Source organism: Leptodactylus fuscus, chromosome 6, assembly GCF_031893055.1.
Source record: "Leptodactylus fuscus isolate aLepFus1 chromosome 6, aLepFus1.hap2, whole genome shotgun sequence".
Taxonomy (NCBI): domain Eukaryota; kingdom Metazoa; phylum Chordata; class Amphibia; order Anura; family Leptodactylidae; genus Leptodactylus; species Leptodactylus fuscus.
The window spans coordinates 153526944-153549785 of NC_134270.1; the positions used below are offsets into that span (position 1 = coordinate 153526944).

At 43.8% G+C, this 22842-nt stretch overlaps 1 protein-coding gene across 1 annotated transcript; it reads left to right on the top strand.

The window, feature by feature from the left end:
- The first annotated feature begins 6411 nt into the window (after positions 1-6411).
- On the top strand, positions 6412-22197 carry DDX6 (DEAD-box helicase 6). Its single transcript, XM_075277596.1, has 13 exons — positions 6412-6850; positions 10181-10244; positions 11623-11727; positions 11820-11949; positions 12618-12764; positions 13217-13311; positions 14388-14510; positions 14641-14769; positions 15493-15609; positions 16259-16322; positions 16410-16511; positions 17572-17751; positions 18685-22197. The coding sequence occupies exons 1-12, from the start codon at positions 6654-6656 to the stop codon at positions 17742-17744; spliced, it is 1446 nt and encodes a 481-aa protein (XP_075133697.1). The 5' UTR covers positions 6412-6653; the 3' UTR covers positions 17745-17751; positions 18685-22197.
- Positions 22198-22842: the final 645 nt, after the last annotated feature.

A 22842-nucleotide genomic window follows, 5' to 3' on the forward strand; every position in this document is an offset into this window, starting at 1 on the left:
TGTAGCCCCAGCCTTATTCAGTAGCCTCATAGATAGTTGGCAAGTATGGGCTTCAGAAATTTTCCCACCTTCCCCCCTTTATAGTAAGTTGTTGCCCAAACAACCAATCACTGCATAGCTTTCATTTTTTGTGCGAAAATGAAAGCAGTTCTCTGATTGGTTGCTATGGTTAAGTCCGTTTCCTATGTGCAGTACAGGACAGTCCACCATATTGGGCAGCCGCCATTAATGTCCTTCCTTAGCGTATCCATATATTTCTTTAAAAAAAAAACGTTACACAAACTGCACGAGCGATAATGTGACTGAAACAACAACTTATTATTTGCCGTTGTCACCGTAAAACGAAAAAAAAACAAACCATTCGTCATAAAAACCCCTCCCCCCGAAACCTTCCTTGGTTTGCCCCGGAAGTGTTTTCCATCTGAAAAAATAGTCCGCGCTGCCACTTCACTGCTGACGCGCCGCCAATCCAGCGAAGCCGACCTCACGGCGGAAGGATCCAAACGCGCGGCGCGGGGAGGGTTTAAAGGAGGAAGGAAGCCATTTTGGAGCTTCGACTTATTAGAAAAACGCACGGAGAGGAAACAAAAAAAAAAAACACAGACGAGAAAAAAAAAATAATTAATAGTGGAAATAATCCGTCAACGACGAGACACAGTCTGAAGACCGGGACATCGCGGCGTGAGGAAGCGGAAGTGTTCGGCCGCGGGGTGCGTTATGTGAGGCCTGTGTTGGAGGGGATGTCATGGGGGAGCGGGTGGGGTGAGGGCTCGGGCCTGGCTGCTAGAGCTTCATGGGCCTGATGGATGGCGGGGGGTGGCGGGTTATGTGTGAGGGGCTTCACGGCCCTGCTCGTGGTGGGGAGGCCGCGCGGGCCTTGCGGGTTGGTGATGACGTCGTTCGGTAGAATGGCGCAGTTTATTGTCTATGGATGTTATATAGTTGTGTTGTAGTACTACTTCTCCCCGCATGGTGGTGCCTGATGGGAGTAGTAGTCCCCCTATACCATTACATTGTGTATGTGATCAGTCCTCCATTATAGTCTATGCTCAGGGTCCTGTATGTTTACTCTAATGTGCTGAGGCCTCTTAGGACTGTGTTCACATCTGCGGTGTGCGTCCGATATCACCAGACGAAAAAAAGTGCTGCTAGTCCAACTTTTTTTTTGTCCTTTGGTTTTATAGGACGGACTCCGATGGATCCCCTTATAGTTAATGGGGTCCATTGGCCTCAGCGTGTGACCGCTGACGTAGTGGTCTGCAAATCCGTTGTTGTGGTCCTCAGGCCGGCGCTAGTGTAACATGTAAACATAGGGCTCATCCCTTTTCTGGTTCTCTTTATATAGGGTCAGTTCACCCATTCCAGTGGCAGCAGTTTTGGTTATATGTATACAGGTTCCTGGGCCGTTTGTTTTGGGTGACGGTGGCCTCAGTGGTCACCTCTTTGCAAATAGCGCAGGATTAGTCGCCGCTATGGCTTGTGAGCGGTCACCTAAACGGCCAGGGGACGTGTATATGGAAGTCCGCCGCTGCAAATGGAGGACCAGAGAGAGGGGAGTAAAGGTCGGTTCAATCTAGTGTTTAGGAACTCTTAAAATTGGCAGACCCCATTATAGTCTAAATGCGGGCTGCAGGTAACCCCTTTTTAAGCGGACAGGGTTTCTGTTTTTCGATTCTCCAAGCAGACCCCAAGAACAGAATCCTGAACGCTAGTTTGAACTTGGTCTCGATTCACATCTGCGTTTGACGGGAGCCCCTCAATGAACCTAATCCCTATAAAACTTTTACCTTAGGAACCTGTGGACCCCATTGACTATAATGGGGTCTGTGTGGTCTCCGCACGAAAAATGCAGAGAGAAAAGCGCTGCTTGCAGGAGAGGGGAACGGAATCCCCAAACGCAGACGTGAAGCGGCCTTAGTGTAAGGGTCTATTTTTATTTCGCTCCTAGCTGCACTATTGCAGTGTTACTCTGGTACATCGCAGGACAACGCTCTATGCAATGACGAATGTGAACAGATCCCAAAGGACCGTTTGTTTTCGTGAAATCTCCAGGCTTCGAGAACATCATCGTCTTGGGTTTCGGACTGGTTTGTATCGGGTGGACAAAACTAAACTTTTGGGCAAACTTACAGTTTCTGGCAGTATTTGTGTCACTGATAGATTTTGTTTAACACATTTTGGATCCTCTCTGTGAAATCCTGCACATGTGTATGGAGTACAGGCTTGGGGGAGGGGCTGTGTAATGTAGCGAAAACAAGGGGGGAGGGGTCACTTCAGTTATATGGGATCTGTGGGTAACTACTTTCTAAGCGGATTGGGTTTCCATTTTTTGGGGGGTTTCCAGAGAACGGAAACCAGAACCTAGAGTAACACTGCAACCTTAGTGTCATATGAAAGGGGAGAATCTTGCAGTTTTATTCTGTCGTGAGATATAACTGAAGTGACCCCTCCCCCATTCTCCACATATTACACAGCCACGCACTCCATACACAGTAACATTCAGTGAGAAGCGGGAACAGCTCTCAGTACAGTAGCCAGGGGGAGAGTGACAAATGCTGGATTTATCAATGATACAAATACTGCAGGAAAACCAATCGTAGTCTGAGGGTTTAGTTCCACTCTAAAGGGGTTGTTCAGGTACTGATGATATACTTGCCTGTCCCAGGTTATTGCTGCCGATGGGCCATGTCACCGCCCCCAGACCTTGTGATCCAGAGTGACCTTAATCCTCTGGGGTCGCTCCATCTCCCACACCCATCTGCCCCTGTGTTCTGGGAATTCAGTGGAGTGTCCTCAGAGGCTAAAGACTACTTCTGATCTCGTGAGCCAGGGTTAGGGTCTTAAAGGGGTTGTGCAGGATAACTAGAGATCCTTACACTAATCTAAACCCCCTCCATCTCCTACCTTATAAATAACATAATTAATCAAAAATGTATATTTACCCTGATATATCCTGGGGTGATCATGTGACGGCCCCAGGGACATTTTCTGATTATCCGGTGACTATCAGTTTCCCCGTTTTTGGAAACTGATTGTCACTACTACTGCCCCGCAGAAGGAAGATAGGAAGACGGGTAAAGTATAATAGGGTTCGGTGGGCTGAGTGAGTTGGAGGGGGTGGAGTGAGAGTGTGAGAACCTATAACTACCAGAATGCATTGCAGCAGGAAGCTACACCAAGTAAACAAATGCAGAAGATGCTAGGTTCTCCCAGAGGAACCCCGAAAAATCTCTCAAAACTCTTAATGGTGTATGGGTGCACTTAGTAACCCATTAATAGCACTAACAGGATTTAAAAAAAAAAAAAAAAATCCTTACCATAAAACCCCTTTAAATGTAAAAGTTGCGGAGACCTTTTTAACTTCTGTTCTGTCATAGGCTGATGTACAATGTAGCAGTGCTGGTCGGGCCTCATGGGAGACACAATGGCGTAGTATACACACAATAGAGTTGGTGGTTTGGCCTACCCCGGCTCCCCAGCCCTGCCTTTTGTTTTCTAGGCTTGAAAGTATTCACAAAGTGGTGTAAATAATGTGAGGAATGCTAAGCCTAAGACTGGCAGGCGACACTTGTAGGTTCACTCTCAAGACTTCTCAAGTGCTTTGGCCCATAATTGAGAATGTTGGGGATGGACCCCTACCAGTGATGACCTAGCCAAGCAAAGTGTGGGGTTTGAACCCTGGGACCCGCTCAACATAGTACAAATTGTAGCGTCTTTGCTGTACCATGTGACTTGTGTATATGACGACCTCTCAGCCGTTCAGTGCTGATCTCTAGGGGTCCTGGTTGTCTGAACCCCACTGGTCACATATTGGTGACCTTTCATAAGGATAGGCTATGTAATATGTCTTAATTTTTTTTATGTAGATTGTGAGCCCCATATAGGGATCACAATGTACATTTTTCCTATCAGTATGTATTTGTAGAAATCCACGCAAACACGGGGAGAACATAACTCCTTGCAGATGTTGTTCCTGGTGGGATTTCAACCCAGGACTCCAGCGCTACAAGGCTACAGTGCTAACCACTGAGCCACCGTGTTGCCCTATATGTCTTAATTCTTGTTATATCCCATTACTAATATTCCACGCTGTAATGTTTGTTATGCTCTTCGGTTGATATCGACCTATTTGTGTAATGTGATCACATTCCGGGGGAGGGGGCCGGAGCTGTCACCATGGTTAGTATAGCAGCCAAGGCAGCCATTTATTCCACTGGTGTCCAGCCTGTCGTCACGTATTCACAAAGGCTGGTATCTTGGTGTAAGAACCTAGGTGTGACCTGCAAACAAATGCACCGAAGGTTAAAATCATATAAGAAAGGATAAGGGGTAACTTTCTGAATGTTGGGAATCTGACTGTGCAGAACTCCACTGACCATGAAACCTGGGGTGCGCCGCTCCTTTAGTTTTGAGTAGAGCAGCGGTTTGGGTAGTGTGCGCCTCTCCAGTCATGTCATAGGAACCACCAGCGTGATGCTAACTTATTTATATGGCGTATTCTGACTGACTGCTAATGGCGGATGGGGCTAAAGAAAGATTAATCTGTTTATTTCAACATGTCTGGTCCTTTGATTTCCACAGTAAGAGGTGGCATTACATACAGGAAGAATGAGGAACTTCAGTACATAGTCATATATTTTTTTTTTTATATATATATATCTGTAGCAGGTTTTTACTGTGTTTTTTTTTTTTTATCAGTTTCACCCTATACATTGCAAAGAGCAGAATGGCAATTGAACATCTGCGGTGTGAACAGATTTGCTGCTTAACAGTCACATTAGCGGGAGCTCCAGATTTTCTGCACACAGAAAAGTGCCTTTGGGTACATGCGTGTTACTAGAATTTGTCTAGTTTGTCCCCCAACTCCTTGCATTTCAATGGGGGCTCTGTGGGTTCCCTGCTTCGGTCACCCTCTGTTCAAACTGGGAAGCAAAATGCCCCCTGTTCTTGTGATCATTAGTCTCACCCCCACTGATCTACAGGTTGCCCCCCTGTCCTGTGGATAGGGGATAACGTGGTCAGAATACACCTTTGAGATTAGAGTTTGACTTAGACCACCCACTCCCCACTGGTGGCTAAAAGCGCTCTGAGCTCCATGCCATTTTAGTTAAGGTTATGGTCATTTTCTGGCAATAAAGTAGCCGGCTCGTTTTTTTTGGAGTATTGAGATCTCCTTACTATTACAGAGTGAGGTGTGATTGAACCTTTTCTGCACCCTGACTGCTCTGCATGGACGCTAGACTGTAAATATTCGCTCTGTCACAGTAATGGAGAAATAAATATTGCATTACCTCCATGATCAAAACTGACACGGCATCATTCACTACATGAGGTCGCAGTGTCGCCTGCACAGGCGTCAGACGGTATATTTACATGGTGAGAATAGTCCCTTGCCTAGACCCAAACAGTGATATGCAGCAGCTCTGTCCATGGCCCGGATCATCAGAGCTGCTGCATGTCTGCGAGAAATCCGTAGCAGCACCCATTAACCTGCTCCTAGTCCATGGCAGAGAACAGGTTAACATGCTGTAAATCTTACGTCATCTGGCGTCCGATTATGGACACTTGTCTCTGCCGCTTTACATTACACAGCACTAATAGATTGTGGCCACTTAGTACAATTTAGGCCCCCTGATCTACCCCAAACTGAGCCCCCCACCTCCTCACTTAAGTATGTTTTGTTAGTACTGCTCCTGTGCGGTGTGTATGACAGCCGGGAGCTGAAGGCTCCCAGGCCTGTGATAGGAAAAGAACCACTAAGGCTTGCCTGCTTTAAAAATTCCAACTTCTTTATTTTTTAAATATTTTACTAAAATCGAATCGCTCTCACTCTCCCTAGTTCACAAAAATAAAAAAACAAATTGGGATCCCCATGTCTCAAACTCTAAAAAATATTTTTTCAACATTCTATATGGTAAACACCATAGCAGTAAAAAAAAAAAAACAAAAAAAAAAACCCTTCCCAATACTGGCCTATGCTTTGGAATATGGACTATCAGAGCAGTCTGACAACCTGGACTTCCTGCTGATCAGCGGTGCTCTGAGTCCTGCTTCACAAGCCAATGAATGAAGGGGACTGAGCTGCCGTTAGCAAACAGCTGATCGGTGGGAGTCCCAGGTGTAAGGACTCTACCATTCCGTACCTATGCAAAGGATAGCCGCTCCCACCCCAAGGGGAAATTGGTTTACCCTGCATATACCTTACATCTGTGTGTATATGTAATATATTATAGAATTTATCTGCGCGTGTCCTTGGCTCTACCGCAGCTTTTGGGGTAAGTTAATACAAAGGATCCTTTTGCGTTCCAGCACTAATACTGTTTTTTTTCTCCTTTTCCTTCTAGGTTGCTTTGACAGATCTTAAGTCAAATCTACATCCGAGGGCTTTAATTTTTTTCCTTTTTTTCTTTTTTTTTTTTTTTTTTAAACAAAGAAAGTTGATTTGGTGCATCAGAACAAGTGACTTCACAGTTCAAAGACTTTCCCAAGAACAAGCACTTGTTTGCGTTGCAATAAACAAGGACTCATTTATTGAGCAAGACTTTATCTCTTCATTTTGAAGAGTCCTATAAACTGTTATTACAGTCTCTGTACTGACTCTCAAACTTTGAAGTTGAAAAAACCTTCAAAGGGACAATTTACTAGAAAACAAAATGAGCACCACAAGAACAGAGAACCCTGTTTTAATGGGTCTGTCCAGTCAGAATGGGCAACTGAGGGGCCCCGTGAAAGCGAATCCAGGGCCCGGAAGTGGGGGAACGCAGACGCAGCAAATAAGCCAGCTGAAAAACGCCAGCACAATCAATAATGGAAGTCAGCAGCAAGCACAGAGCATGAGCAGCGCTATTAAGTGAGTATACGCTATATACCGACTTACAAACGCCAAAGCCGATGGTAAAGCTGGTCGCACAAGGTCCAATACGACTTATTGAAGTATGATGGTATATTGTAAGTCTGACAGATCTTCTTCTGTTGTACAGCATTACATGGGGGGAGGGAGCATATGGGGTAGAATACCTCTAATATGGAGCTTGCTGTGATCATAGTCCAGATGTATATGGAGGCCTTTGTATAGACTATAGATACAGTATGTCCACATGACCTCTGATCAGTTTCTAAAGAGTAGACAAGAACTGCTTCTCACTGGTCGACCCCCCCCTCCCCCACCTTATACCCGCCTATCCTGTAGGTAAGTGATAAATGTCCATTGTGGGACGGCCGCTATAGTGTTTATTTAGTACTACTATAGTATTTTACTTCTGAGTAAGTAAATCCTGCTGCACCCTCTATAACATTCAGAAATGGCCCTGCATCCAACAGGGAGAGGCTAAAGTATGTTTAGGGTTTAACCAGGGAGACACACGGGTCTGCATAGGCACTAGAGAGACAACTCTATTAGTAAAACTAGACAACTTGCATGACTCTTGTTTTTCCCTGTTTCTGAATTTTTTAAGATGGGGGGGGGGGGGGTTGTGCCATGACAAAACCGTATTCCCTAGCCATAGGATAAGTGTGAGGGACCCCCGCTATCGGGAGCAGCAGCCAGAAAGTCTCCCTGTGGGTGAAACACCAGGGAAACTTCTGTGGGGCACCAGGGACACCAATATCTGGTAGCCCCATGATAATAAGTGGTCCACCAATCGTGCACTGTGGCTTCTGGGAGACTTTTGGGCCTGTGTTTTTCTGATCACTGGAGTCGCAGCAGTCAGACCCCTGCAATTGTAATGGCACAACCTGTTTAGAGATTTTATGTACATGTATATCAGGACTTCAGAAAGGTGTTGGTCAGTAAAGATGGCTACTTTACAGAACAGTCCCCCATAACGTGATCGCTGGTGCTGTTTGGTTACTTAAAGCTGCCAGGCCTGCCAGTCATTCTGAGCTGTGTGGCGGGGCTCAGTAGTAATAAAATGGTTTCCCATAGACGACTGAACAGTTGTATTGCTGCAATTGGGTTAGTTGTATGCTCAGAATATAAAAATTGAAGTCGCCCCACCTATTCTCGATTTTAAATAAAAAAAATGATTCCATACGGCAAATGTCTTAGTGGGAAACTTTGCCCATATTCCCCATGTTTTGTTTTTTTTTTTCCCACTGCCTCATCTCCTAAAAATGGTGTTTTTTTGTTTTTTTTAAATAACAAAAATCCTTCAAATTAGCTTGCAAAAATACCTTATACACAGACATATAATGTTTGTGTCAGAATATTTCTAAAAGTTGGGATGTAGGTATTAATTTGTGTGTGGGGGGGTTCTGCTTCCTTCTAACCCTTACATGCTCCTCCTACTTGCCTCTCCTTTGGCCAGGGATCCAGCGGAGAGTCTCCATTCTGGTTCCCTGTGTTAGACTAGAGATGAGCGAGTACTGTTTGGATCAGCCGATCCGAACAGCACGCTCACATAGAAATGAATGGACGTAGCCGGCACGCGGGGGGGTTAAGCGGCCGGCCGACGTCAAAGTGGAAGTACCAGGTGCATCCATTCATTTCTATGGAGCGTGCTGTTCGGATCGGCTGATCCAAACAGTACTCGCTCATCTCTACTACAGACCTTCTGACCTGCTTGTGAGCAACACAGCCAGGATCATATTATCCCTGGAACCCCCCCCCCCCCATTAAAACAATATAATTCTGGTATTTCCACGACTGTACCACCTCTCAGAATATGAACCTTACTGCGTAGTGAACGCCATAAGATAATGGTACAACTGCTTTATCTCCAACTCCAATGTTTGGGAATTTTTTTTCAGCTTTCCAGTACATTGCGCCACGTATTAATTGGGAAGACAAACCCTCATACTGCTAAGGAGAAAAGGGGGTTAAATTGAGTTTACTGGGGTTTCATTTTTTTGGGGGGAAGGGGGGGTTGTTGTTGAAGGCTTTTTTAATAAGTGAGTATTTTTGGTTCCGTTGAAGTCCTTCCTTTCTGAGCAACCTGTTGAGGACTGTATTACAAGGGCTTTCCAGTCCCATGGCGTTTGAGACCTACACTGTGAGATCAAAAGTATCCGGACACCTGGCTGAAAATGACTTACAAGTTGGTGGCGCCCTCCATCGGTAATGCTGGATACAATATGGTGTTGCCCGACCCTTAGCCTTGATGACAGCTTCCACTCTCGCAGGCATACGTTCAATCAGGTGCTGGAAGGTTTCTTGGGGAATGGCAGCCCATTCTTCACGGAGTGCTGCACTGAGGAGAGGTATCGATGTAGGTTGGTGAGGCCTGGCACGAAGTCGGCGTTCCAAAACATCCCAAAAGTGTTCTATAGGATTCAAGTCAGGACTCTGTGCAGGCCAGTCCATTACAGAGATGTTATTGTGGTGTAACCACTCCGCCACAGGCCGTGCAGTATGAACAGGTGCTCCATCGTGCTGAAAGATGCAATTGCCATCTCCGAATTGCTCTTCAATAGTGGGAAGCAAGAAGGTGTTTAATACATCAATGTAGGCCTGTGCTGTGATAGTGCCATACAAAACAAGGGGTGCAAGCCCCCTCCATTACCGATGGAGGGCACCACGAACTTGTAAGTCATTTTCAGCCAGGTGTCTGGATACATTTGATCACATAGTGTATACAAAGCTTATGCTGTGTATAGGTCTCAAACGTCATGGGACTGGAAAGATTACTTATGTAATCTCAATCTGCTCAGTGAGGAGAGGGGGGTCGGACACACAGACCCCACACAGATCAGCTGTTCATGCCACTTCCCAGCAGCTGATGCACAGGGCAGGTCTAGAAGCCCCTCTACTCCAATTCAGGTAATAGATTTGGAGCAGAGCTTCTGCCCTGTTCACAGTATAGCAGTGACTCCAGGGTTCTGCAGTCTTCTACCTATTGCCTGAGTAGTAAATCTGCTTCTTTTCCTCATGCTTTGCAGTAGGTTCTTGGATGTGGCTGGGGCAGGTGATAAATGCAGGGTCGAGGTGTTAAACCCAGTATCTATCAGACACTGATGACCTATCCTGTGGATGGGGTCTTCAGTATATTTAAAAAAAAAAACCTTTAACGTTGGTGCTTGTTGATTCTAAATGGTAGTTCTTGCGACACTTGCAAACACTTTACTTTGGGAAAATCTATAGTTTCACATGGTTTGCTCTGAACCACTGGGTTAAAAATGGCCTGAAGTTCTTGAAAAATTTCTGAAAACAAAAAAATCTAAGTGCTTTTGTTCTACCTTGTAGACCTGGTGATGACTGGAAGAAGACATTAAAACTCCCACCAAAAGATCTTCGAATAAAGACTTCGGTAAGGTTTTTGTTTTTGTTTCCCCCTTCTCCTCTGCCATCATATTTAATAATGTACATTAGTCACTGTAATTGTTACTGTTCCTTTATTTGCATGTATTTAATTTGACACAGATATATACTTTGGTCAATGTAGTGAATATGTCGCAAATGTCCTTAGTTTGCAAAAATTAAAAGCAAGAAGTCCGTGTCCCCTGGCAGGCCGAGTGCTGCTGTGTATTGGAGCAAAACATCTTGTACTGTCTCACACCACAGCTTGTCTACAGAACTCCCGAGTATGCAAGTCTCTTCTTGTTCTCCCTGTCCCTCCAGATTTATAATCATGTCCTCCATTTGAACTGTCCTGTCTGATGGTTGGCAGTATATGGTTTCTGTCGAGTCTCCTCACAGCTGTCCTACCATTTGTAGTCGTCGCTCTTGGCTGCTGTTACAGAAGGTTCTCTAAACCCTCGTGTGTAATGTTTCAGTGTCCTCTGTATGAGGGGAGTATAAGGGCGGGTTCACACCTGCGCCCGGCCTCCGATTTTTGGGCTTCTGCCTGAGAAACTGGATAGGGGACAAACCGGCAGTGAGTGTCCACCTGTGAGCATCTTCTGGTCTCTGTGGCGAAACCATTTTTTTTTAATTTTTTTTTTTTAACTGAACACAAAGTCCTGCATGTCCCACTTTCTGTCCGGTAAAAAAAAAGCATTTCCCCGCAGAGAAGAAGATGCACACGGGCAGACACTTTGCACCCATTCAAGTGAATGGGTTTAAAAACTGACCGCCGGGTTTCCATCTCCTCTCCAGTTTCTCGGGCAGAAGATGGAAACCTGCAAAGCGGAGACCGGGCACAGGTGTGAACCTGCCCTAATTATAATTTTTTTTTTTTTTTTTTTTTTTTTTATTGATACAGCGCCAACATATTCTGCAGCACTGAACAATTTGTAGGGTTCAAGTACAGACAAAAAAAAAGATACATTACAAAAGAAATGGTCAATTCACACAATGGGTCTAAGGGCCCTGATCGCAAGAGCTTACAATCTATGAGGTAGAGGGGGAAACACAAGAGGTAGCAGTGGATGTGTTGGAAATAATACATTACAGTGAGAAGATATTGGTTGGAGGAGTTTGCCAGTGAAAGAAAGGCTCAGCATGTATAGTGTACACGTCACAAGACGTCAGTGTATCTGGCTATAGTGCAACAAGTTCTGGCCACACTGGAGGCAACCAGTAGCATCAAAGCCACAAGCAATTGTTTCAGATTTTAGTAAAGTGAGGGGTATTTTGGAGAAGAAAAATGGCTTTATTCCCACTCACAATCACTAAAACTAGATAAAAGGAGAAATTAAAATCTTGTAAGGTTTCTTCTGACTGAACGGAGTTTCTTGTCTTCCCAGGATGTCACCTCCACAAAAGGCAATGAGTTTGAAGATTATTGTTTAAAGCGAGAACTGCTCATGGGGATTTTCGAAATGGGATGGGAGAAACCCTCTCCAATTCAGGTTAGCTTAATGGCGAGCTTCTCTGTGCCAAAAGACGGTGTATTCGAAACAAACATCTTAATGTATGAATTTATTTATTTTTTTCTTTCTAGGAGGAAAGCATTCCCATTGCATTGTCTGGTAGGGATATCTTGGCTAGAGCAAAAAATGGAACTGGCAAGAGTGGAGCCTACCTCATTCCCTTACTTGAACGGCTAGACCTAAAGAAGGACTGCATACAAGGTCAGAATCGCTGGAAAATCATGCCAAAACTTCTGCATACTGAAACTGCATTTGTGGCACTTATTAAAGGGCTTATATTAACTTTCAATGTTATTCCCTATTGATGGGGTAGGGGTCTGATTTCCCCCCCCCCCCCCCCCCCCCACCGATCATGAAAACTGGTGTCCGGTTCCCCCATCCTGATGGTGTGGTAGTTCGAGCCTGTTCTCTGCTACTCCATTCGTTTTCTGTGGCAGTGTACATTGTATTGGGAAGTCTCCTGCGCTCCCATAGAAAATGAATGGAACAGCAGGGCACATGTCTTTGCTATGAATACGCTCTCTGTTCATAGTAAGAAGAATGATGATGGAGAAAGTGGATTTTACTGAAGGTAGCCAGAATTCAATAAAGTGTATTTACATCATTAACATATGCTGCCAGAAAATCAAGTATTTGAAAAGTTTAGGTACACTTCATGCTTCTCACTGTGGCTATGCAGTGACTTGTAGCCATAATGCAACTAGTCACGGTGGATACAGTCGCGTTACAAGTCGCACAACCCAACAATAATAGTCTGGGCCTGCTGGATTTCCCTATCATTAGTTGTTGGCAGTGCAGCATTTTCTGTCGTCGTATTCTGGGACCTTGACTTTCTAAATCGACTAATTTTGTCTCCCTTCTGTCTACAGCAATGGTGATTGTACCCACTCGAGAGCTTGCACTCCAGGTCAGTCAGATCTGCATCCAAGTCAGCAAGCATATGGGAGGGGTTAAAGTTATGGCAACCACCGGAGGCACCAATTTAAGAGATGATATAATGAGGCTGGACGACACAGGTAAGGTCTATAAAGCAAGGCTGCTTCACTTGTTTGTGTGGACTCTTTATTTCATATGCTTGGCATTTTTTTTGACACTGCTAGTAAATACTATTACATGACAGATGTATAATTATGACGGCGTATGTAATCCAGTGGGTGTACATATCTTATTGTAATGTATAAATATAATGGACCAAATATAGAAAATGATGCAGATGGTTCATATGTCATGGCACTTCTTCAAGCAGATTTACAATGCTCTGCTGTTATGTTCAGTCCCATAATCATTGAAGGTAAAATGCAATGAATATCCTTCTCCCTGGCTACATTTACCATCCTATGGTCGTGCCATGAAGAGGGATGAGGAGTTAGGCCCCCAGTGATTGATCAGATGGCCTCCTGTTAGTGTCTTTGTAGTAAGCTTGTCACATGCCGGTTGCTCTAACGTTTGCTGCTTATGTTTCCCATAGTTCATGTGGTGATCGCTACTCCAGGGAGAATTCTGGATCTTATCAAAAAAGGTGTAGCTAAAGTCGACCACGTTCAGATGATAGTTCTGGATGAGGTAATTACCATTGTGATATCTGGTCACTTTTTTCATGGTTCTCTTACATTGCCCTATAATGAACATGTTTTACTGTAAATGTATCTGCAAATCTTCCATTAGTCGTCAGGTCAGTTCCAGACAGCTAAAAACAATAGAAATTGTTCAGTTTCAGGGCCCCCCCCCCCCCCCAGGCCCCTGACTTGTCCTGCAGTGATGTCACAAACTTCTAAGTGACAGTTTCAGCCAGTGGCTGGCTTTATTGGCCCTGTACCATACCTGCGGGCCTCACGGCTGAGGCCAGTGGTGGGTGACGTGTAGAGATGAGCAAGTACTACTCGAAACAGCCGTTTCAAATAGCATGCACCCATAGGAATGAATGGAAGCAGCCGGCACACAGACTTTGCCGGCGGATAACTGCTTAACCCCCTGCGTACCGGCTGCGTCCATTCATTCCTATGGGTGCATGCTATTCGAGTAGTACTCTCTCATCTCTAGTGACATGTCCATGTGGATGTGTGGTGTGTTTGCCTTTGTCTTCTCGCGCACGGATCAGCTACAAACCTCGTGAACAGTTCTGCTGTCGTCTTACTAGTTCAGTTTTGTTAACAACAAATTGGCTAATAAAGTTGCATGCTTTCAGTAGTCATCATGGCTGCCCGGAGCCTGTTTCTACCGTTTCACTGGCTTTGCTATTGGTTTTTGCATGCACACGGCTGTATTAGGTCTCCATGCAGATGTGTTATATTTGGACCCAGTTTTCTGCACATTACTCTTAGAATCTCTATTAGAGCGCATGTGATTCTGTGGCGCCTCGTAGGTTCACACTAGAGTTCGTTTTTTCACTTGGGAACCTGAAAGATGGAAACCCTATTCGCCAAACAAAAGCAGTTACCTGCGGAAACCCACAGACCCCCATAGACTGTAATGGAGTCCACCCAGGTTTCAGTCCGGTATTCATGGAGAGAAAAGTCCTACCTGCCTATTATAAGTGAATTGATGGGTCACACAACACTACTGACCGTAGCCTTACTGTGTTTCATATGGTCTTTAACCTAAATGTGACTTTTTTTTTCTTTCCTTCTTCTCCTTTCTAGGCTGATAAACTGCTTTCCCAAGATTTTGTGCAGATAATGGAAGATATAATTATTACGCTACCTAAAAACAGGCAGATTCTTCTTTATTCAGCCACTTTTCCCCTCAGTGTACAGAAATTTATGGTAAGTGTCTGGAAGCGATGACTTTCTCCTTTTCTGTAAATACCTTATGGAAGAGCCAGGTTTGCACTTGTCATTCGTTCTCCCCAGCCCCCACTTTATCGATCTCTGTGCTTTTTTTTTCCCATTACAGTCCTCTCATTTGCAAAAACCATATGAAATTAACCTGATGGAGGAGCTAACACTGAAAGGGGTAACGCAATACTATGCCTATGTGACCGAGAGACAAAAAGTCCACTGCCTGAACACACTTTTTTCAAGAGTAAGTATCGCTGTGTCAGCACTTGTCATTCCTTTCTTGTGCGAGGACGTATGCAAAGTTGTGTTTTGCCTCTGGTGATAACATCGCCGGGTTGTGGAATTTGCATACTCTTAATGGGAAATGGCTGCATGTCCTAACCGTTAGAAAACGAGCTGATCTTGTTTCCTGCTACAAGGCCCATGCAGGAGATCTGCTGTGTAAGAGATTGGGTGCAGCGCACCTCTGCCATCTCTAACTACTAGTGAAAGTTGTGCTTTTATGTGGCATGTGAAGGAGGAGCGCATAGACCCGTGACCCACATACACATCCAAAGCACCGAAATGTAACAGGCCTATTGTATACCCCAAGTCTGCCTCAGTAAAGGTCTGGTCATGTAGTGGGGACACGGGTACTAGAACTGCATTTGTCAGAGCCGTCCCTCTCTGAGGGATTAGCCAGGATTACAAAATTTGGCTGCTTTCGTGTGCTGGTCATATGAAATCAAACGAATGGGACTGAGCTAGAGCAAGTCCATGTCGCCGACCCAAGTGATGTCACTTACTGAGAGGAAAGCAGCCATGTTTTCGAACACTGGTTAATCTCTTTTAAAGGGGACCTCTCATGTACTCTGTCATTGGCAGTGTTATATACCATTGTAAAGCACATTGAATTCAGCGCACTGTCCGCTTCAGATTGTTTGTTTATTCCAGACCACAACTATATTGTGTGATTTTTGTTTTCTAGCTCCAGATAAATCAGTCAATAATCTTCTGCAACTCCTCTCAGCGGGTGGAGCTGCTGGCCAAGAAAATCTCCCAGTTGGGCTATTCCTGCTTCTATATCCACGCTAAGATGAGGCAGGTCTGTATTAGTGCTTCAATATAGTATCTGGTTACCTGGCGTGTTACGTATATTGCGAATGGACGGACAACAGAAATTTGGGAGTGAATATGGATCTAGGGCAATACTGGGCTCGCTGACATGTACAGGGAAGGTGTTAAGAACAGTTTTGCTGACTTGAGTACTACCAAGTTGTGAAGTTTACCCCTATCCTGGGGATCAGACCACTGGTACCCTCCCAAATCCTGAGAATGAGGCCCCCAATGTTCATGCCATGCATGTCCCTGCTTCTCTTGCGCCACCTCTGGCTGTCCCATAGAGATAAGTGAGGCGATAATACACGTGTGACCTTTTACTTCATTCATACAAGGCAGTAAACTCCCATTTCTTGTCATCGCTGAGGGTATCAGCAGTTGGACCCCCACCGATCTAACCATTCCTGTAAGTGAAGGGATAATGTCATTACTGTAATATCCCTTTAAAGGCTAAATCACAAGTGGTTAGATGTAGACGACCCTGTTATCGATGTCATGAAACAGCAGACATGCATGTTCTCACTGCTCATAGGACACCCCTATTAAAGGTCAGGGGGATTTCAGGGTCTTTAAGCGGCATATTACATCATTAGTAATGTATCCTGTACGTCATAGTCTTCTATCTTCTTCTACAGGAACACAGGAATAGAGTTTTCCATGATTTCAGAAATGGATTGTGCCGTAATCTTGTTTGCACTGGTAAGCTATATTCCCGGCCTCGTCCCCTCACCCTATTTTACTGCATAATCCATGGTTTCTTTAACACGCCTAACTATCTTTCACCAGATTTGTTTACCCGTGGTATTGATATCCAAGCTGTGAATGTGGTGATAAACTTTGACTTTCCAAAGCTGGCAGAGACCTATCTTCATCGCATAGGCAGATCAGGTAAGAAGCGACACAATTCAGGCTTATGTTCTAACAGTCCGACTACAAGATGTATTGTGAGGGGTTTATCTGATGCCCATGTAAAAGCCAACATATTAAATATATGTACACAAACTTATGTAGATCCAATATATTTGACGTGATCTAGTATTGGCGACTGTGGCAGTCTTGTGCATCTGGCCAGTGTTGGTCTGGAGGGCCCATCCCTTAGGGAAATGCAAGATTTAAATAGGTTTTCCTGGCTAAAAAGATTGATGTCCTTAATGTCAGATCTGAGAGTACCTGAAAACCTTCATCAGTCAGCCGCTGATTCACACACTGGAGCAGGAAGCAGACAGCGCTGTTCTTTGTAGTGGACAGATCAGGTAGTGCAGCTCGGCTTCCATTCACTTGAACATTGGAGCTGCTGTGAGAACAGCGCTGTCTGCTTTCTGCGCCATTCTTTGTATCCATAGAGACATAAAGGTCCATTATGGTATGGCTGTCACTACTTGTGTATAACCTCAGATTCTCAGCTTAACCCTTTACAAGGTGCCATATCCTCCACCTCTAGCTAAGCTGGAAAATCGTATTCCAGGGCTCACCATATGTCTTACATGTAGTGGAATTAGAGCTGAGTAAATTTTACTTTACCCCCCCCCCCCCCATTTCTCTCCAGTTCACTAGACTTGCACTGTCAAATAATTCACAAAGTTTGATATTCCCTTCTGGAAAATGTCACCTCCATGGACCAGTAAACTTGTCTTCTCAACCAAATTCCCGGCCAGATCCCAGTCCCAAAGCTAAATTTTTAGCTAGTGTATTTGCCATGTTGTATTGGGCCGTCCCACTAACTTCTAGATTGTACTGCCAGAGAAGTCAGCAGGCCATGTTCAGACTTGGTGGCTTCTTAGTGCAGATTCTGATAAATTACTAAGTATAGGAATAAGCATACCTGCAGTTGTCCCTCAGAGGACTCTCTACTTCTAGATTTCCTGACATTTTTCTTTGTTTCAGCCCTGCTTACCTTCAGTAGTTATACATTTTTAATTCATGCTATTTTTTTTTTTTTCCCCCTCAGGTCGCTTCGGCCATCTTGGACTTGCCATTAACTTGATCACCTATGATGACAGATTTAACCTTAAAAGTATTGAAGAACAGCTGGGAACAGAAATCAAACCCATACCCAGCAGTATCGACAAAAGCCTGTACGTGGCAGAATATCACAGCGAATCTGGAGAAGAGAAGCATTAATCTGCATGTGAGTAGCGGCCTTATGTCTATGCTATACCTTCTACTAAATCAGGCCCTGTATATGGTTACTTCACACGTAATGGTGCAAAGTATACACATGCATCACACCTCTAGACCAGGGGTCAGCAACCTTCGGCTCTTCAGCTGTTGTGAAACTACAACTCCCAGCATTCTCCATTCACTTCCATGGGAGTTCCAATAACAGAAGAGTAAGTATGCATGCTGGGAGATGTAGTTCTACAACTGGAGTGCCAAAGGTGCCTACCCCTGCTCTATATACACTGCGACTGAGCTCTGTTTAAAGGAGCCTTCCAGGATTTTAATATCCTTGAAATAGGTAAAAAATGTTAGATTGGTAGGGGGTCTGACACATCAATGAACTTGAAGGGGCTCTAATGCTCTGCTAACATCTTTGGCCTGTGAAGTTTCCTTCATCTGTCACCTGCAGCACTATCCAACTTGGGTGACGTGGCCTCTACACCAGGGATTAGGCTCTATAAAATGCATGACATTCTGTTTGTGCTCATGTTAATCCTAGCCGGCTTCAGGCCTATTTGGTAATATCCCAGATGTCACGTGGTCTGGGATATTACCATATAGGCCCAAAGTCTGTGGTAGTAGTAATAGCCTGTTACTGCTAGCACAGGCTTTGGGCCTGTATGTCAACAGGCTGTTACTGCTACCATAACGCTTTGGGCCTGTATGATAATGCTCCAGACGTCTCAGGGCACCCCAGCCAAATATCTTTTATCAAATGTCAGAAAACACCCTAGCTACATAAGATAACATTGCATGAATGTATGTGGTCCAACCAGAGTCTGCTCGCACCCCTGCTGGGAATCACTGCTCAAAAATCAGTCTATTTATTTTCTTAAAATGTTATTTTAATTTTTTTTTTTTTTTATACCTGTCCACTAAATGAGGCTTTTTCCTGTTGCAGGTTTTGACTGACCCCTCCCAGAAGAGTTTGACATGCATCCTTTATTCTCGATAAAGGTTTCTTTCCCACTCACCTGCCTCCCATTATTTTTTTTCCCCCTCTGCCTTCTGGAACATTGACCAGCAGAATCTCAAGCCTGAAATTTTTTTTTTTTTTTTTCTCTCCCCTCTCCCCTTTTTTATTCTTTTTACCTTTGAGCCCCATTGTTTGCACTGTGCACTCACAGGATTCACGTTGTTGCACTTTTCTCACGTTTATTCCCACAAAAGAAGGAAAGCATACTGGAATCCGCTATTCGAATTTTTTCTGCTGAAGACCCTTGCACTATTATAGGCTTTTCATGTGTGCATTCCCCCCTCCCCCACCCATTAACTTCTAACTGGTTCAGCAATGCAATACTCAGTTTCAGTCCCTTCTCTTAGAAGTTACAAGTACCGAAGTGTGAAGTTCATGTCCAGTTATTTTATTTTTTTTCCTCCCCATAACGCAAACTATTTTACGTGTGCGAAGTGCCTTATGCTACAAGACCATTCAAGGTTCTCTTCACTGCAGCCCTTACAAGACAATACGTTCATTTCCTTGCATTTTTTTTTGTTTTTCTTCTTCTTTAATCCACATATAACATCTGCAGATCTCACTAAGCTGGTGCTTTTTAGATCAAAACTGCTAGCCGTGAAACTCTTCCACTTGTATATTTGTCCCCTCACTCTTTTCATCTGGAATGCAAGTGATCGCAACCACCGGGGGTTCCAATAGCTTGTAAATACGTATACCTGTCATTACACAAGCAAACAAAACAAAAAGCCAGTCAGAAAAAAGGCTTTTAAAGTGCAAGTTCCAGACACGTTCTCCATCTATAAGGCAGATGCTGGTTTGGTTTTTTCATTTCCAGTTAAACACTAAAAGGGGTGTTTTTTTTTTTTTTTTTTTTTTTTTTTTCTTTCCAAATTCGCAGCGACATTTTGTTTTCTGATCGATTCCAAAGCCATACCCCCCTCTAAAAACAAAAAATAAAAAATTCCCTTGCATGAGGGGTATGGGGGTAATCTAGGAAATTTGTTGTGTATACTTGTATAAAAATGTAAATATTTTTTGGTTTCGTGAAGGGAGGGGGGCGGAATAATTTCTTAGTGTTTTTTTTTTTATTTTTCTTTGTCGATGATGGTTGGTTTGAAGGTTTCTTTGTGTTTAGGGTTGCAGCGTAAGTTGAGAGAGGTTCAGTTTACGGCAACATTTTTTTTTTTTTTTAAATTGGAGGGCGTGGTCTAAAAATGGATTCAATCCTTTGTCACGTGGAACGATTCGTTCGACCTGCGTAGGGTTTTTTTTTTTTTCACCTCATTAGACCGCCCAAGGTGAGAACGAAGTATATATGTATAAAAGACGCTCTGATTTCAGATACAAGAACATGGCACTCGGCAAAGTTTTCTTTATGTTTTTTTGGGGTGGGACGGAAGGGAAAACCAAAAATGTTATGTTGAACTGAGCCTCTCCCAGCATGCTAGATGCTTGGCCTTATCTACAGGCAAAGTGAGTGAGGAACCATCACGCGTTCATTTACTTTATTCGTCCCCCGACATTGGAGCCACCTGGGTTGTGCAGTATTATCTAAAAATATTCATCGTGCCTGTCGACCGTAATAAAGCTTACCCCTCATTTGTTTTAGTTTCGAAGCCCGCTAGCACAGACCCTAGCCTTTAATATTGCACATCCAGGGGCACATTAGAAGCACAGAGACTTGTAAAAGTAAAAAACCTTCAGTAACGCAAGAGAACAATTGGCTTATTTTTAAGAAAAAACTAAAAATTTACGTTCAAGCGCGGGGTAGATTATTTAATGTTGCTATTTAACAGAATTATTCGATGGCTCTGCTACTGAAGGGGATTATTCCGCGATAATTTCACGTCGGATCATGGTGCAATAAATCTCTTCCTCCGGCCCAGTTCTAGTCATACCGCACCTGTCATTGTGCAAGTCTGTGCCACTGCAATTGTGAAACGCGGCGTTGCGCTGGTGCTAAATCCATGATCCTTAGATGAAATTAGATCCTAGGTTTTTTTTTTGTTTCTTTAAAGCCAATACCCTTCATAAGCTTCTACATGGCACAGGAGGGTTTGGCGTTTCGAGCACCATACCGGCAGCGCTTTGGATACAGCTGCCCGGAGTCAGATCCGCGGTGCAGGTCTACTACGATTCGGCTCAGATAAGAATTGAAAGATGCTCTGAAATACTTCAAATTTTATTTTATTTTTTTCTCCCTTTTATGTCTAAAATACCTCAATCGTATTGGTTGCAGTCTTCCAAACTTTGGCAGATATCCATATATGCATCTTGCAAGTGAACATAACTGCAACAGGTTAACTGTGAAGGGGCAGCATGAGTTACAAAGTTGATCCCAGGTCTGCCAGAGGAGCTTCCAAAACCTGAATACTGTCATACAGCTCCATGTTATGCCACCAAAAAAAAATTAAAAAATTTAATGGCTGAATTTGATGAATCCCAAAGTTGGGTATGGGAGAAGGAATTATAATTTTTTTTTTCCCTTTTTTTTTTTTTTTTTTTTTTTTTTTTTTCCTCCCAGGATGAGATGGGAGCATCTTTCAATTATAGTAACTAAATTTTTTTTTTTTTTTTTCTAATCCTCCTTTACAAAGCGTTTAGTTATTAAACAAGTATTACTGTTCAGGGTTGAGACCGGTTTTAGGTCTCGGCAATGAACAGATTTGACATCTCATTCTGTGGTTTTTGTTTATTTTTGGGGTGGGGGGTTATTGGGGCAAGATCTGACACTAAACATATTAGGAACAGTTTTCAAACCGTTCTGCTTTTCTTTTTTTTTTTCTTAAATTTTTTTGATTTTTCAGCCCCGACGTTAAGCTTGGAATGGTTCCAACCAATTGAATTTTATTTCAAATGAAAAGTGTGGACGTGGTTACTATTTTTATTTTTCGTCTTTCCTGACTAAGCAGTGAGAACTCCTTTACATATCAAACTTTTTGGTATGTGGAGAAGCAAAATGAAATTATTCCTAATATGTTTAGATGGATCTCATGGGCCAAGACGGGGGTAGGTACAGCGTTAGTTTGTACCCTTAATTCGGTGGGTGGGGGGTGGGCAATAACCATTTGTATGTCAGCAGGTTAACCTCTGATGGCAGACAAATTGTAAACCCTGATTTCGGTAACATCCTCTTGCTGCTGCCGCTGCCATCTTGTTGAGTAGCAGCCACAAGAGGATATTGACGCCATTTTCCGGTCAGACTTTTACGATGGGGTAGCCGCTTAGCCGTGGCCTCCTGGACAGTCGGGCATAGTCCTGATGTGAGTTCAGTCTCCCGTCTGGGGTTACCTAAACGGCTACCCATCCATTCTTCCTATAGAACATGAGAAAATGGCCCAGTGGGACTTTTTTTTGTTTGTTTGTTGGTTAAGATGGTGAGACCTGTGTATGCAAGAGAAGTGATACAATCTGGAGGTTTTTCTGTTATCTTAATAAATTCCCACTGGAAATCATTATTTTGTGTTTGTCTTTTATGATTGGGTTTGTGTCAATCTTTCGGCAGCTACGGCCAAAATGGGGCATGGAGGGAGCGAAGATCAACTGGAAATGCACTGGATGGCCTCCATTATTGTGCTTGGAATTGGCTGGATGGATAGCTTTACGATGGGGTGTTTGTCCTAAATTCACAATTTACAGGGGTATTCCAGTCACTTGTGGATAAGGGGGTAACTTCCTGATGGGTTTTGGGCTGATTTCTTGGATCTTCACCGTTCATGAGAATGGAGGGTGGTGTACCCCTGCCTTCGTAGATAGCAGAGTAGAAGGCTTGGCCATCTTCATCAGTCGCATAAGTTTTGAATGTAATGGCGGTGTACTAGCATGGGAACACGTCACAAATTATTGCGACTGAACATATATATGTGCAGCTACTCAATTGTGTGCTCACTAGAGATGAGCGAGTACTGATGGTCTCAATTCCTTTATCTCAGCGGGGGGCAGGTCACATTACCCATTCCTAGTTATTGGTGAGGAGAAAAACAAATGGGACTTGCACATTGATTATAAATTAAAAATTTTGGAAACTTTGGTATACGGGCATCAAGTCAGTGACGTCGGCTACTTCTCGTAGCTTCCAAGGAGCCCTGATGTGTACTCAGG